This window comes from Coregonus lavaretus, assembly GCF_964263955.1.
Source record: "Coregonus lavaretus genome assembly, chromosome: 40".
Classification (NCBI taxonomy): domain Eukaryota; kingdom Metazoa; phylum Chordata; class Actinopteri; order Salmoniformes; family Salmonidae; genus Coregonus; species Coregonus lavaretus.
In genome coordinates this window covers 6,701,878-6,719,205 of record NC_140027.1, presented here as the reverse complement: position 1 = coordinate 6,719,205, position 17,328 = coordinate 6,701,878, and the positions used below count along the sequence as shown (strand labels likewise).

Here is a 17,328-nt window from a genome sequence, read left to right as displayed (position 1 = left end):
ACTAGTGACGACCAAGGCGGAAGTAGCGTATGAACGTTCAGGAAAATGGGTTCGCTGACCTCTTGTCTGTTTGTTCTAGTTTGTCCAGTTTACTCTTCAGTTATTTTACAAGATAGCCGAGACAGACATTTAATAAATTAACCATATTTTTTATAAAAATATCACATGGTAGACAGGGTGTTCTTCCGAGTATCTGTCTAAAAGTAGTTCCCAGAGTTTCTAAACCCAGAGGCGCAACGTCTCGAGACTTCCGGGAACACTTGAGAAACAGACCAATCAGACCAGGACTGGGTTTGAGAAGTCATTAGCTTTGTTTCCATGAACTTCTACAGGGATTTTTTGTCGACATTTAGAATGTTCGCATAGAAAATAGATGCGACAATTGCCTGCTAGGGTGCGTTAAAATTTAAGCTCCGCCGTTTCCTGGTTGCTAAAATTATATAGTAGTTCGCATTATTTCAGTTTATGTGACAAGTAAAAGACTCAAAAACTAAACTTAAGAACGGGAAGCATAGAAATAGACACATAGAACAGATATACCGCTTCATAGACTTGCTTTCAATGAGATTGAAATATCTATAACTCACATTTCTATGTGAATTTGGTTGGGTCGCCCAAAAAGTTACATATTGTAGCTTCAACTATCTTGTGTTGATAAAAACAGCTGGACATAATGACACCACACCAAAAATAATTTCACAACTTTTTCAGCAAAAACCTACAGTGTCAAATAAAAATGTAGTGATTGAAGTGTTTACCTATTTAGGCAACTTGTGCATTAATAAATTGGCAGACCGCCTGTATGCCCTCCCACCTTTCTGTTTAATGTCTCGGGTAACTGCAAAAGCCTGCAAGGATAGAATGTGAGAATTGACTCATATAGTGGCGCAGTGGTCTAAGCCTGCATGGATAGAATGTGAGAATGTGAGAATTGACTCATATAGTGGTGCAGTGGTCTAAGGCACTGCATCCCAGTGCTAGCTGTGCCACTAGAGATCCTGGTTCGAATCCAGGCTCTGTCGTAGCCGGCCGTGACCGGGAGACCAATGGGGCGGCGCACAATTGGCCCAGCGTCGTCTAGGGTAGGGGAGGGAATGGCCGGCAGGGATGTAGCTCAGTTGGTAGAGCATGGCGTTTGCAACGCCAGGGTTGTGGGTTCGATTCCCACGGGGGTATAAAAAAAAATAGTGTAAGTCGCTCTGGATAAGAGCGTCTGCTAAATGACGTAAATGTAAAAATGTAATATTTGCCATATTCCAATAATTATCATGTGCCAACATATGCCACAGTCAGTGCCATGGTGAAACTTGAACTCCTGTAGATCGATAATAATTGGATGGTGAAACAGAAAAGCAAGTCGAAGCATTAAGGCATTCCTGAAAGTCAGGACAATCCTTGTCTCGAAAAGAAACAATATTAGTATAGTTTAAAACAATTATTTTGTAAGCATTTAGTAAATGTGAAGTGGAGCTTTATAGTTACTTGATGACATCACCTGCCCAGTGACCTTCAAAATTATTCGGCAATCATCATTTATTCGAAAAACACTGTTTCCATAATCGTTTGTCGCAATAAAGAAAGTTTGCGTGGGGCAACTTTTTTTTGTCGAATAAACCTGGGTCAATGGAAACCTGCTAATAACAGAAGTGAAAAAGGATTCCTTGGTTGTTCATTTTGTTGAAATCTGAAGGCACAACCTAGATTCGAGCCAATGTCTTAAGTAGTTGAACATGTTATTACTCCAACCTCGTGAAATTGACAACAGACACTTTTTCATTTTCGTTAAAAACAACCGTATATGGAAGGAACGCCTTTGATTTGACGGCTTGCACATGCGCAGTCCGTTAGACCCGATGACGTGTTTCTGCGCATGAGCTTAGCTAGCCAAAGTCGCCATGATATCGCATACAAGTGTGATCTGGGTTTTCTATTAGAGAAGCAGTTTCTGCCTATCTTAATACTATACTGTCTTTGGTATCCATGATCTGGTATCTATCTACCAGTAACCGGTACTGTTGACTGCATTAAAATGAACATTGGTAAAATGTTATTTGAAGATAGGTATTAATTGCAAACGTTGGGGGTGGTCACTCTTTGTTTTTGTACATTTTTGGTTCCCATCAATTTTGGGGGAAATTGTATTGTTGCTTCCTTCAGTAGACTATTGAGTAGAAGCTGTAGCTAATGTAGTATTCCTGTGTAAACAACATGTTGCGTCTACTACCTGCACTAATGTTTTTAAATTATTTATAAATTGTCCATGTTGAATAAATGAATACATTACTACTTAATTTGGCTCAAGTAATGAAGGTTATTGTAAAAATGGGGTAATAACACATCAAACTGTGCCAATCACCTAACTTCCGTGACCAAATAAGGAGAAAAAGTAGTACCAGACACAGGCGCGTTGATATGTTCCAATGTGTTACTACACCGCTTTCACTGACATTTGTCTGCGCTGCATTTCTATTTTGGTGTGTCGCACTTGTATTACTCGTAGATTGGTTTAGAGATATAGACACCGTCTGTTACTTTCATACTCTGCTTTACTATGCCTGGGTTTTCCGATAGAGATCGTGGCAGAGACAGGGGGTAAGTAGGTAACGTTAATGTATGTTTAGCGAACTCGTTAGCTAGGTAGAGACGTTGCGAAGGTCAGTTTTAACGGTACTGTAGCTATCTAGGTAACGTTGTTTTGCTTATCCCTGCCATTGGCCTTGGCTAGATGCGCAATGTTAATACGACTTATTTGAACCCTAATAAATTATGTTAAAGTACATTTGCCTGATATAATTGATGTAACAAGCAGGTCGGACAAATGTTTAACTAGCAGTTAACATTAGTTAGCTAGGTAACGCGTTAACAATGGGAGATTCTCAGAGACCTATGCTATATATAATAACCATATGCACCACGCTTGAGCATAAAATATAGCATGTGATGTTGGTTAGGTAAAAACCACGGAATGTTTGGTCATTTTGCATGTGGCAAAAATAGTTTAGAATCAAAATGCCGGCCGGTTCCCTTCTTTGTTCATCTTCTACCGGCCGGAATTAAAATGGCAGCTTAACTGGTTTAAACGTGACGCAGAAACTAATGTAGCTAACGTTAGACCTATCACATCTTTGCATGTGTAAGCAAACGGGTCACTGCTGTCCAGCCCTTGAGCATGGCTCTCAGTTCCATTACACATAAGGAATTGGATGAAGGCGTCGTTCTATAAGGGGAGTGTTGTTAAGATAAGAGCCACGACGCTCGGTCTTAACATTAACACGCATCGCTTGCGGTACGGGTTTGGAAGCACACCTTTGATACAAACCTTTATTGGGTTAGGGTTTCCACACGGCCATATTGCCATGTTACAGCGCTTGTTTACGGAAGAGAGTGGACTACCTGCACTAATTAGCTATCTGTGTCTCTGAACACCTGTGTGTAAACGGAAGACAGACGCCACAAACGTGTTGTCAATTAAAAATACTGTCGGCTGCAACTGTTAGCGATCTACAATTAGTGTATTTTGCATTTGTGAAATAATTTTGATGGGATTTGTTTCTATAACCAATTCACGTTTAGATGGAGTGTTTGGCTTCCAGAGCCAATTCGCCCATTAATAAACAGACCATTTAAGGTCTTTGGACTAAGGGGTAACGTTAGGCTCCTTTAGTCCAATATTTGGCTAACTTCTGTCATGCTAGCTGTTGTAGTACTCATCAAGCCATGCAAACTCGTGGGGGAATGTGGGGTATCAGTTCCTCAAATGTAGCTGGCATAACTATCGGACATCAACACAGCATTCACTGTATGCTCAGTCATCTAATATTAGGTTGTTCCCCCTACTATTTGAGGTATGGAGGTGCACCTCGTTTTGGAGGCGGTGGTGGCAATAGGGGCGGACCCCCTCAGGGGAAATTTGGCAACCCAGGCGAAAGGCTGCGCAAAAAACACTGGAACATGGATGAGCTCCCAAAGTTTGAGAAGAACTTCTATCAGGAGCACCCGGATGTGATCCGCAGACCACCTGTAAGTGACCCGGGCAGTTCTTTCCATTTGATTTCAGTGGTCTTCACCTTTTTGATTAAAATGGTCTTTGCCAATGAACAACCTTTTATGTGTCTAATTGCAGCAAGAGGTGGAGAACTACCTGAGAAGTAAAGAAGTAACAGTGAAAGGCAGAGACTGCCCCAAGCCCATGATGAAGTTTCACGAGGCCAATTTTCCAAGTGAGTAAAGCCTCTTCTAACTTTGCTTAAGAACAAGCTGATTGTATAAGATGATGACATTGAATCTCATATGTAATCGAACTTTGTCTTTTTCAGATTATGTGATGGATGTCATTGCCAAACAAGGATGGGATGAGCCAACTCCTATCCAGGCTCAGGGCTGGCCTCTGGCCCTCAGTGGGAAAGACATGGTGGGCATCGCCCAGACAGGCTCTGGCAAAACCCTCGCTGTAAGTACATTGATTTAAAATGACTATTGGTAGCATCTTTCTGGTAATTCTTTGTGCAGGTGAACCGGTTGAGCTCAGTTTTTTTCTTCCCCGCACAGTATCTGCTGCCTGCAATCGTGCACATTCAACACCAGCCATTCTTGGAGCATGGAGACGGACCTATAGTAAGTACACCATAAGCCTCTAGACTAGAGAACATCCTTAGTTTTTACAGGGTAAGTTCAGTTGAATAACACTTGTCTCTATCTTTGTCTTTCAGTGTTTGGTGCTGGCCCCGACCCGTGAGCTGGCCCAGCAGGTGCAGCAGGTTGCTGCCGAGTATGGCAGGGCCTCCCGCCTGAAGTCCGTCTGTGTCTATGGTGGAGCCCCCAAAGGACCCCAGATCCGGGACCTCGAGAGAGGTATCTATCCACCACTTTGTTTTGCTATTATTTGTTTGCTCAGTATGTTTGTTCTGTATTAAATACTTTTGGTGATAAGAGGCAGACAGCTGAGTGAGTGTTGTCTGTCCCCCCCAGGTGTTGAGATCTGTATCGCCACCCCGGGGCGTCTCATTGACTTCCTGGAGGCTGGGAAGACCAACCTTCGCAGGTGTACCTACCTTGTGCTGGATGAGGCTGACCGTATGCTGGACATGGGCTTCGAGCCCCAAATCCGCAAAATCGTGGACCAAATTAGAGTATGTGGCTTTGACTCAACTCTATTCCTTTGGCTAGAATTCTTCAGTATAAAGGCTCATTCCCGCAGTGATTTGTAGACTTGCTCAATACTTGCTGATTTCAATTGGCAGAATTCCCATTGGACTTTGATTGACAAATCATTGCAGAGTCTGCATTTTCCTGTAGGATCAGCCATTAGACTGCTTGAAGGATTTGAAGAAATACTAAGTCAACTATCTTCTCTGTTCTCCTCTCAGCCGGATCGTCAGACCCTCATGTGGAGTGCGACCTGGCCCAAGGAGGTGCGTCAGCTGGCTGAGGACTTCCTGAAGCAGTACGTCCAGATCAACGTGGGCGCTCTGCAGCTTAGCGCCAACCATAACATCCTGCAGATAGTGGATGTGTGCAACGACGGAGAGAAGGATGACAAGTGAGTGACTAATTTCTCCTAAGCAAAAGCCAAACGTCACATTTACACCGCTTCATAATTGAAGGAATTCAAGCAGAAGGACTCTTCAATTGGTCATTAATTTGTCTCATCCAGGATAAAGTGTGCGTCACGTCATCAATTTTAACCCGATCTCGTCTTTCCCCCTAAGACTGCTCCGGCTGCTAGAGGAGATCATGAGCGAGAAGGAGAACAAGACCATCATCTTTACCGAGACCAAGAGACGCTGTGATGAGCTCACCAGGAGGATGAGACGAGATGGGTAAGGGTCATCACACTAGTTCATTTAACTGGGAAATGATTATCCTTGTAATGAGTCATGCCTCTGATGTCCGTGTTTGTCTGTTACAGCTGGCCAGCAATGGGTATCCACGGAGACAAGAGCCAGCAGGAGAGGGACTGGGTTCTCAATGGTATGCCTGAAATATTTTCTATATTTTTTTGAGTTTGTCATGACAATGTTATGGACGTATAACTGAAGTCAATGATCTTTCCACAGAATTCAAATATGGCAAGGCCCCCATCCTCATCGCCACCGACGTGGCCTCCCGTGGTCTAGGTCAGTGTGGCTTTGGTTAAACCCTCTGGTTGTTTTCCTCAATATTTTCACTTTTTTAAAAGAAAGTGGTTTTGGCTTTCTTTAACTTCTCTATGCATTTTCTGAGTTTTTCTCACCTAAAGGTGCAGTCTTTGTGGCAGGGCCTAGGCATGACAAGTCCCAGGCCTCGAGGGGGAAGGAGGACATATTGGAAGTGAAGTTGCCCCACTGGCTGCCACCCAGTGGGCCTAGAAAGGTGAAAGCTCTGTGTGCCAGTAATCCTCAAGTCAAAAGGCAGTGTGGCTAAGCCTAGTTTCTGATATCTTTTTCTGTTTTTTTATACATGACATTATTTGTTCTGTCCATGGATTTTTACCTGACAAATGCCTATTCGTCGAGACGTTACCAACTCAAACGTTACACACAAACAAACGCTTGATGTGACCATTTGCCTTGCATGCGTTTTGTAGAGGGCACTGTATTGCAAGTCACTGTTTGAGATTTGGAGCGGTTCTGTTAGTTGCGGAGCTTGTCCCAAAAAAAAGCATGGGTGTTTAGCGAATGTCACAGCTTTTCATTGCTATATATTTTTCTCCCTCACTCAAAGCACTGGTTTTCTTGAAATGGAGAGAGCCGTTTTCAACTTACTGTTGTCGAATCGAAATTGATGAGAAACTGGCACATGTGTTTAAGGAGCTATGGGAACATCTAGAGAAAGTGAGAAATAGAAGAGCTTCAAAAACCAAAGTTCCTCCCTCGCCTGCTTTTTAAAGTCATGTCGAGACCTGCCAACGAGAGACATTTTCTCAAGTGAACGAACACTGGCTTCTGGGAAGATCTTGCCTAGACGAGACTGATGGGGGCAGGGTGCTCTATGCTCTCTGAGGGGCACCACAGGGGTCAATACTAGGGCCTTTTTCGCATTTTTGGGGTCCCCCCTCAAATTAGTACTTGGTCTATTCGGTCTTGGCAAGACGTGCAGTGAGGCCTTTATTAGCAAGCTTCTTATGAGTGTGTACTGGGAAAAAGGACCTTCAGAACCCATACCAACTGAAAGGTCCTATATTGGCACACGAGGAGGCAACAGTGCACATAGCGGCCCTACTGCGTAGAAGCTCCTGGATGTCACTTGACAATTTGTGGGGGAGTTCGCTGCATTGGGAAAGGACTAGTGAATGCATACTCCTTAATGGTAAGACTTCAAATCCAGTTCTTTTCCTCCCCTGGTTAAAAACGGGAGGGGGAATGCCTTAGGATTTTTTGATATGGTAAGCAAACGGAGTGTGCATCTCGTTTTTCTCTTCCCACAGTAGTATTCCCATGGAGTAGAACGTTTTCCTTGGATTGTGTTGGTTAACCCCGTTCTTTGCAGCTCAGCTAAGTATCCAGTCTGGAACCTTTTTAGCTCTCCATTGTCTATGCTAACTTTGTCCTTTGGTCTGGCTGTTGTGGTGTGCAAAATCCTGTATGGCTACCTTTTTGCCACACTGCAACACTTTACAGATGTGGAGGATGTGAAATTTGTCATAAATTATGACTATCCTAACTCCTCTGAGGACTATATCCACCGCATTGGACGCACGGCCCGCAGTCAAAAAACGGGCACCGCCTACACCTTCTTCACCCCCAACAACATGAAACAGGCCAGCGACCTCATAGCTGTGCTCCGCGAAGCCAACCAGGCTATCAACCCCAAGCTCCTCCAGATGGCAGAGGCCAGAGGAGGTAATTCCTATGGCGGGTGAGATGTGAACAAGGCTGTGGTTACATCTGCAGACATTTAGATTTTATATAGATAAATCTATTTGAAGAGGTTCTTAAAACGTTAAATACGAAGATGACCCACCTTGTTCTCACCATATTTGGCAACTATCATTTTAGTTTAAATGTCCTCACGCCACCCATCACTGCTACCAGTCTCATCACTGCCCTGTCTCTTGTTTTGTCTTGTTTTCCAGGTCGTGGAGGGGGGGGGAGAGGTGGCTATAGGGATGACCGACGAGATAGGTATTCTGGGGGGAGGAGTTACGGTGGTGGTGGTGGTGGTAGTAGTTACAGGGACAAGGATAGCGACAGGGGGTACGGTGGGGGACCAAAGAGTGCCTTCGGCGCAAAAACCCAAAACGGAGGAGGCTACGGGGGTAGCACCTATGACAAGGGCGCTAGCTCTGGCGGTAGCTATGGCAACAGCTACGGCAGCAACGGACAGGCTAGCTTCGGCGCCGCCAACCAGGTGGGTGCGTTCGGCGGCCAGAACTTCCAGGCCCCTCCACAGTTCGGAGCCGCACAGGCGCCCGCCCCAAACGGCATGGGTCGCCCGCCGTTCCCCTTTAACCCACAGGCACAGCAGCCCCAACAACCCCCACCCATGGTACCCTACTCTATGCCTCCACCTTTCCCACAGTAACTGACTAGGCCTAGATTGTGCGAATACACAACGAAAGCACCTTTTTCCCTCTTGTCTTTAAATCTGATGATGATGATTATTATCCTTTGTACTGTTTAACTTTTTTGCTTACAGCAGGGTTGGAATTCTTCAGTAACCCCAAGCATTGAAATGAGTCCCAAGGGGACTGTTGAAGTGCATCTTTAACTGGTGCACCTCTCCTTGACTGTTTTTATTTGTTACATTCCTCAGTAATTTATTTTTACTAGGTAATGCAGATTTTGAGTTTGTGGTATGTTTAAAGTGATATGTTAAGATCTTACCTGGGGGTCATGCATGGGCCTTCAAATAAAACAATTAAATATTAGTTTTGTGGTGCTTCATTGTTCTATTTTGTTCATTCATCCAGCATTTAATCTTAGTGGATATTCAATTAAAACAATTACATCATGCCACCAAATAATATTATAGCAAACATTCCTAATTTCACAAGTATAACCATGAGGTAACAAGAACGTAAGGTTGAGGACTTTTGTCTCATTTTGATGTCGAAACGGAAGTGACGTGCGTTGTAGCTTTACTTCCGGGTGCTCCCAGTTTACGCATTACACATGGGTGCAAGTATTTTTAGAAATAGAAGAGCATTTATATTACATTAAGTTGCCAGGCTTTGCCGAAACTACTCGTGGTTGTATTCGCAGGCAAGTGCATTCACGTTCAAATGTCCTTTTCTAACGTGATATCAGCCTAGGAATTACTTCTGAAATGTGAGACCGCACGCAATGTATTGCTAGGTTAATTGCAGCTTGACGCGTGCTTAACAACTTTTCAAGAACGAAATGAGTGACTACTAAACATGCTCACTTACTGTGTTAGACGACTCATCTGGAGATGTGAGAATATACCAAAAACCTCACTATGCTGCAGGATAGCGTTTCCGCTTCAGCACTGCAGGGACCGCTGTACTGCAACTTCTGCCAGGTCCGGCGCTGAGGACTCGGACCACACCAAAACACTCATGCAGCTATGCACTGACAGGTATTATATAGCTTCTGGCCAACTTCATAGAGATTCCTTTCAGCGTGGAAGCAACTGTGGATATGGACCACTTGGTATGGAACTCAGGAAGAACATTCTTGAACAATGGTGGAACTCTGTGATAGGGTCCAGGGCAGAGGTGTTTGGGATAAGCACCCTACACACTAGTAAGGGCAGAACTACTGAGAGGGATGGACAATTGAGGGTTGTTGACACTGAGAACCTACGTCAAATACTTTCCCAGAGAGAGCTAAGCAAGGACCAACTTATTCAGAAGCTACAGACCCTTATCCAGAATGGTGCATCTGTTCGAACAAGTCTTTTCCAAGGTAACTATCATTGGTGTTGTATTGAACACCTCTGCTATTTTTACTTGTGCACATGCTTCAGGTGATAGAAATCTGAACGCATAGAGTTAAATGAAATTCAACGTTGGGTTTCCAGGCTAACATGGTCAATGCTCCTCCCTCCTGTCCAGGTGCTTTGGAGCAGTATGCGTCCTCTTTGGAACTAGTAAACAGAAAGCTGCCGTTCGGTCTGGCTGAGACCGGCTTGTGCTTCCAGCCATCAGGCGGACCTGGTTGGTGAGGCTTCCTCCTCGTCCCTCAAATCACATGAACCATTCAGCTGCACTGTCATCGTTTACCATTGTGCTTATTCAAAGTGCAAATAGATTTAATTGAGCATAGATTTAACCTAAATCATATGTCCTTGTGTGTTGTTTGAGATGGCAGATAGCTATAATAACACCTGGGCATAGCAGACTATAGAGTAGTTGTGAACTTTAAAGGTAGACTCAGCGATATAATGTAAATTCAGAAAGTAAACAGCGTAGTGGGTCTATTCCTGCAACAACTAAGAGTGCCAAAGCGCGAGGTTCAACTTCTCCGCTGTTTTGATTCCATACCTAGGACGCTCTAACAGGATGACGCGAACCCGTGCGCATGCGCACATACTGTGTGAGCAAAGTCTTGCATCTCGCTTATCTCAATATCTGCGGTGCTGCTCGTGGCAACGTCATTTTGCTGAGTCTACCTTTAACCCTTAATCTGTGTGTCCATTCCTGGCAGCCCAGATGAAGTTACCCAGTCCTCTTTGGTGTGGTTCTGCTCGCCCCGCACCACTTCACAGTGGCTGGACTACTGGGCACGGCATCGGCTGCAGTGGTGGAGAAAGGTGCATCTTTTTATTATCCAAGTCATTGTGGTCAAGATCACTTTCTCTGTCTGCAAATTCATCTGGATCTTGAACATGAATCGGAATCTTGATTTGAAATCTATAGAAACAACATTGTTTCTATGTTGATATTTGTAATGCTGAAAGACAACTTGACTTAATGTGGATAGTAAAGTACATTTCTCTCATCTCTCTGTCCATCCAATCCTGTCCCTCCATCTATAATCCAGTTTGCCCTGGGCCCATCTGACTTCAGCTGTAGTGACATAACAGAAGAGGAGCTGGCAGGCCGGGCGTCTCGTGGTGTGAAAATTGTGTACAATTTCCCATGGGGCCCAGAGGCCCTGGAGACTCTGTTGAGCCGAGGTGACGCAGAGCTGCTACAGACACACAAGGGCGCTCGCAACAAACTACAGGTCAGTGTAATGCTGCCTTCTACTGCAGGGATAAAACTGCAGTTAATACCCTGTCCCACTTATGCTGTCACAATAAAACAATTTGGGAGTAGATCTTTATAATTTTTCACAATATGTCAGTTGCGCCGGAGGCTGCTGAGGGGAGGACGGCTCATAATAATGGCTGGAATGGAGTAAATGGAATGACATTAAACACATGGAAACCATATGTTAGATTAGTTTAATTCCATTCATTCTGTTCCAGCCATTACTTTGAGCCAGTCCTCCCCAATTAAGGTGCCATTGGAGCAGCTGGTCAGTTGTGTTGCGGCAGGTAGCCTAGCGGTTAGAGCGTTATGCCAGTAACCGAAAGAGCTCTGGTTTGAATACCGAAGCCGACAAGGTGAAATATCTCGGTGCCCGTGAGCAAGGCACTTAACCCTAATTTGCTCCAGAGGCGCCGTACTACTATGGCTGACCCTGTAATACAACACATTTCACTGCACTTATCCGGTGTATGTGACAATAAAACATATTTTTGTTATTTTACATTTTAGTCATTTAGCAGACACTCTTATCCAGAGCGACTTACAGGAGCTCAAGGGCACATCGACAGATTTTTCACCTAGTTGGCTCGGGGATTAGAACCAGCGACCTTTCGGTTACTGGCACAACACTCTTAACCACTAAGCTACCTGCCGCCCCACTGCAGGTAGCTTATTGAAGTAAGATTTAATTAACCATATCAGTGTTCCATATTTTTTCTCTGTCATTCGCAGTGCCGAGATGGGAGGAAGTCAGTAGTCCCCTATGCCATCTCCGTAACTGGAAACATAGAGCGAGGAGTGTTGGCATACCTGTACAACTCAATCCAGCAAGTGAAGAAAGTCGACAGCAAACAGAGGCTACAGCAGAGAAAGGTGAAACACCTAAGTCCTTTCATTTACATTACATTTACGTCATTTAGCAGACGCTCTTATCCAGAGCGACATACAAATTGGTGCATTCACCTTATAGCCAGTGGGATAACCACTTTACAATGGTTTTTTTTGGGGGGGGGTGGGGTAAGTGGGGGGTAGAAGGATTGCTTTATCCTATCCCAGGTATTCCTTAAAGAGGTGGGGTTTCAAATGTCTCCGGAAGGTGGTGAGTGACTCCGCTGTCCTGGCGTCGTGAGGGAGCTTGTTCCACCATTGGGGTGCCAGAGCAGCGAACAGTTTTGACTGGGCTGAGCGGGAACTGTGCTTCCGCAGAGGTAGGGGAGCCAGCATGCCAGAGGTGGATGAACGCAATGCCCTCGTTTGGGTGTAGGGACTGATCAGAGCCTGAAGGTACGGGGGTGCCGTTCCCCTCACAGCTCCGTAGGCAAGCACCATGGTCTTGTAGCAGATGCGAGCTTCAACTGGAAGCCAGTGGAGTGTGCGGAGGAGCGGGGTGACGTGAGAGAACTTGGGAAGGTTGAACACCAGGCGGGCTGCGGCATTCTGGATGAGTTGTAGGGGTTTAATGGCACAGGCAGGGAGTCCAGCCAACAGCGAGTTGCAGAAATCCAGACGGGAGATGACAAGTGCCTGGATTAGGGCCTGTGCCGCTTTGATGTTAGCGGAGAACGACAGGGTGTTGTCCAGGGTCACGCCAAGGCTCTTCGCACTCTGGGAGGAGGACACAACGGAGTTGTCAACCGTGATGGCGAGATCATGGAACGGGCAGTCCTTCCCCGGGAGGAAGAGCAGCTCCGTCTTGCCAAGGTTCAGCTTGAGGTGGTGATCCGTCATCCATACTGATATGTCTGCCAGACATGCAGAGATGCGATTCGCCACCTGGTTATCAGAAGGGGGAAAGGAGAAGATTAGTTGTGTGCCGTCTGCGTAGCAATGATAGGAGAGGCCATGTGAGGATATGACAGAGCCAAGTGACTTGGTGTATAGCGAGAATAGGAGAGGGCCTAGAAATGAGCCCTGGGGGACACCAGTGGTGAGAGCACGTGGTGCGGAGACAGCTTCTCGCCACGCCACTTGGTAGGAGTGACCGGTCAGGTAGGACGCAATCCAAGAGTGAGCCGCGCCGGAGATGCCCAGCTCGGAGAGGGTGGAGAGGAGGATCTGATGGTTCACAGTATCAAAGGCAGCAGACAGGTCTAGAAGGACAAGAGCAGAGGAGAGAGAGTTAGCTTTAGCAGTGCGGAGAGCCTCCGTGACACAGAGAAGAGCAGTCTCAGTTGAATGTTCAGTCTTGAAACCTGACTGGTTTGGATCAAGAAGGTCATTCTGAGAGAGATAGCAAGAGAGTTGGCTAAAGACGGCAAGCTCAATAGTTTTGGAGAGAAAAGAAAGAAGGGATACTGGTCTGTAGTTGTTGACATCAGAGGGATCGAGTGTTGGTTTTTTGAGAAGGGGTGCAACTCTCGCTCTCTTGAAGACGGAAGGGACATAGCCAGCGGTCAAGGATGAGTTGATCAGCGAGGTGAGGTAAGGGAGAAGGTCACCGGAGATGGTCTGGAGAAGAGCGGAGGGGATAGGAAAGAAGGAGGCAGAGAGAAATGAGTCAAAGGTAGACGTAGGGAGGTTGAAGTCCCCCAGAACTGTGAGGGGTGAGCCATCCTCAGGAAAGGAACTTATCAAGGCGTCAAGCTCATTGATGAACTCTCCAAGGGAACCTGGAGGGCGATAAATGACAAGGATGTTAAGCTTAAATGGGCTAGTGACTGTGACAGCATGGAATTCAAATGAGGAGATAGACAGATGGGTCAGGGGAAAAATAGAGAATGTCCACTTGGGAGAGATGAGGATTCCTGTGCCACCACCCCACTGACCAGATGCTCTCGGGGTATGCGAGAACACATGGTCAGACGAGGAGAGAGCAGTAGGAGTAGCAGTGAAGGTGATCTCGATAGAAGCAGTGTTTCCACATTAGCTTTAGTATGGTTACATCTCTGATGACATGGGTGAGAACTTGAGCATCCATAATCTTACTTGGAATTTTAATTTCTGTCTACTGTTTTTTGAACTGATGGCAATTATTAGAATGTGCGACACACACTGACACCTTGTTGCCCTGGTAGGTTTTGAAGCTCCATCCTATTTTGTCTCCAGTCAAAGTGGCCTTGGACATGGGAAGGGGAGCCACTGTGGAACTAAGACAGGTAGGAAACTATTGAGATATACACAAAGTTATTCAATAAGACTATGTTTGATTGTAGTTCTAAAAGTATATTCTACATTAGGTTTGTGAAGGCTTGCTGCAGGAGTTCTTAGAAGGGGAAGTCGCTGCATGGCCTGGATATCTTGAAACCATGCCAACCTCAATGGAGCAGCTGAACACAAAGTACAACTTCTTCATACCATGATAGGATAGTTTCTTTATGTTGTGGTTTCTCATTTCATGTAACGGATTGCATGTGCTGTCCACTGTTGGATGCATTCTGAATACAATATAATTCTGATCTCAAAAGCCACACATACAGTGGGCAAAAAAAGTATTTAGTCAGCCACCAATTGTGCAAGTTCTCCCACTTAAAAAGATGAGAGAGGCCTGTAATTTTCATCATAGGTACACGTCAACTATGACAGACAAAATTAGAAAAATAAATACAGAAAATCACATTGTAGGATTTGTTATGAATTTATATGCAAATTATGGTGGAAAATAAGTATTTGGTCAATAACAAAAGTTTCTCAATACTTTGTTATATACCCTTTGTTGGCAATGACACAGGTCAAACTTTTTCTGTAAGTCTTCACAAGGTTTTCACACACTGTTGCTGGTATTTTGGCCCATTCCTCCATGCAGATCTCCTCTAGAGCAGTGATGTTTTGGGGCTGTCGCTGGGCAACACGGACTTTCAACTCCCTCCAAAGATTTTCTATGGGGTTGAGATCTGGAGACTGGCTAGGCCACTCCAGGACCTTGAAATGCTTCTTACGAAGCCACTCCTTCGTTGCCCGGGTGGTGTGTTTGGGATCATTGTCATGCTGAAAGACCCAGCCACGTTTCATCTTCAATGCCCTTGCTGATGGAAGGAGGTTTTCACTCAAAATCTCACGATACATGGCCCCATTCATTCTTTCCTTTACACGGATCAGTCGTCCTGGTCCCTTTGCAGAAAAACAGCCCCAAAGCATGATGTTTCCACCCCCATGCTTCACAGTAGGTATGGTGTTCTTTGGATGCAACTCAGCATTCTTTGTCCTCCAAACACGACGAGTTGAGTTTTTACCAAAAAGTTCTATTTTGGTTTCATCTTACCATATGACATTCTCCCAATCCTCTTCTGGATCATCCAAATGCACTCTAGCAAACTTCAGATGGGCCTGGACATGTACTGGCTTAAGCAGGGGGACACGTCTGGCACTGCAGGATTTGAGTCTCTGGCGGCGTAGTGTGTTACTGATGGTAGGCTTTGTTACTTTGGTCCCAGCTCTCTGCAGGTCATTCACTAGGTCCCCCCGTGTGGTTCTGGGATTTTTGCTCACCGTTCTTGTGATCATTTTGACCCCACGGGGTGAGATTTTGCGTGGAGCCCCAGATCGAGGGAGATTATCAGTGGTCTTGTATGTCTTCCATTTCCTAATAATTGCTCCCACAGTTGATTTCTTCAAACCAAACTGCTTACCTATTGCAGATTCAGTCTTCCCAGCCTGGTGCAGGTCTACAATTTTGTTTCTGGTGTCCTTTGACAGCTCTTTGGTCTTGGCCATAGTGGAGTTTGGAGTGTGACTGTTTGAGGTTGTGGACAGGTGTCTTTTATACTGATAACAAGTTCAAACAGGTGCCATTAATACAGGTAACGAGTGGAGGACAGAGGAGCCTCTTAAAGAAGAAGTTACAGGTCTGTGAGAGCCAGAAATCTTGCTTGCTTGTAGGTGACCAAATACTTATTTTCCACCATAATTTGCAAATAAATTCATAAAAAATCCTACAATGTGATTTTCTGGATTTTCTTCTTCTCAATTTGTCTGTCATAGTTGACGTGTACCTATGATGAAAATTACAGGCCTCTCTCATCTTTTTAAGTGGGAGAACTTGCACAATTGGTGGCTGACTAAATACTTTTTTTCCCCACTGTATTTAGGGGCAATGCAATTTAGTGTATACGTAATTGTATAATATGTTGACATTTGACTTCACTGAAGGTGATCTCGATAGAAGCAGTACTGTTTCTCTGTGGGGACCTACTGTAAGTATTATGTATGTTTGCCTGTGTGTCCAGGTATGATGAGATGGGGGTGCTGTTCACTGTGGTGATCAGTGACAACACGCTTGAGAGTGGCTTACTGCAGGTGCGCAGCCGCGACACCACCATCAAGGAGACCATGCACATCTCCGAGGTCAAGAACTTTCTGGTCAGATACATATCTGCTGCAGAGAACATATGAGCCATAGAGGGCGTTATATTAATACCTCAGGTGAACCGGGTTAGCATGGATTACATTTGTTTTGGAATTCGTCTTAAAACAGAAGTGACGTAGATTAAGCACGTGGAATAATGAGTATGATTCTGTGTTTTCACATGCGAAAGTGATTGCTGTTGATTAAAAGGTTTTATCTGCCTTCCCAATGAAAATTAGTTTGAAAATGTGATCATATATTTTATGGAAAGTTGATGTATGTTTCTGAACGATGCATCATGCTGCCTCGTTGACAACATGACATAGTGGCGCAGATTACTGTTCGATTTGTTTCGAATGGGCGCTCCTCCCTCTCCGCTTTGCCCATTCACGTCACATGCCATAGCCCAGTGCACTTAATTAAACTCCCTCATTGATTGAAAACTGTTCACCTGACATTTGGCAAAATGTCAAAGAATGGTGTAGTGGGCCCCCATGGGCAGTGGGAAAGCTGTCTGTTTGTGTTTGTCTATACCTCAAAGCCTATTTGACGATCTAGTATACTATATTAAAAGTTGTTCATAATTTTCACTTTGTGGTTGTCATTTTGTTGTCAGTGTCACTCAAATGCATTCATATCAATAGCAAATTCTCATACGGAACTTTTTCTACAGGTCAACAAAACATGACTCCAAATACAGTGAGGGAAAAAAGTATTTGATCCCCTGCTGATTTTGTAGGTTTGCCCACTGACAAAGAAATGATCAGTCTATAATTTTAATGGTAGGTTTATTTGAACAGTGAGAGACAGAATAACAACAAAAAAATCCAGAAAAACGCATGTCAAAAATTTTATAAATTGATTTGCATTTTAATGAGGGAAATAAGTATTTGACCCAGCTGCCTTGAGA

The 17,328-nt window shown here is 44.7% G+C and overlaps 2 protein-coding genes across 3 annotated transcripts; both read left to right on the top strand.

Moving 5' to 3' along the window:
- Window positions 1-2,432: 2,432 nt before the first annotated feature.
- LOC311113717 (putative ATP-dependent RNA helicase DDX5) lies at window positions 2,433-8,848 on the top strand. Of its 2 annotated transcripts, none has more exons than XM_084157022.1 (13): window positions 2,433-2,592; window positions 3,846-4,020; window positions 4,124-4,220; window positions 4,317-4,450; window positions 4,549-4,614; window positions 4,710-4,851; window positions 4,969-5,129; window positions 5,367-5,539; window positions 5,709-5,819; window positions 5,909-5,970; window positions 6,057-6,116; window positions 7,599-7,820; window positions 8,054-8,848. In XM_084157022.1, the coding sequence occupies exons 1-13, from the start codon at window positions 2,552-2,554 to the stop codon at window positions 8,500-8,502; spliced, it is 1,893 nt and encodes a 630-aa protein (XP_084013148.1). In that variant the 5' UTR covers window positions 2,433-2,551; the 3' UTR covers window positions 8,503-8,848. The 2 variants fall into 2 exon arrangements, with proteins under 2 accessions (XP_084013148.1, XP_084013149.1); XM_084157023.1 differs by having other exon boundaries at window positions 2,458-2,592; window positions 7,599-7,836.
- A 218-nt stretch (window positions 8,849-9,066) lies between these two features.
- On the top strand, window positions 9,067-17,007 carry LOC311113482 (DNA polymerase subunit gamma-2-like). Its single transcript, XM_084156706.1, has 8 exons — window positions 9,067-9,848; window positions 9,998-10,103; window positions 10,590-10,695; window positions 10,926-11,111; window positions 11,870-12,010; window positions 14,152-14,232; window positions 14,314-14,414; window positions 16,300-17,007. The coding sequence occupies exons 1-8, from the start codon at window positions 9,338-9,340 to the stop codon at window positions 16,463-16,465; spliced, it is 1,398 nt and encodes a 465-aa protein (XP_084012832.1). The 5' UTR covers window positions 9,067-9,337; the 3' UTR covers window positions 16,466-17,007.
- The last annotated feature ends 321 nt before the right edge of the window (window positions 17,008-17,328 follow it).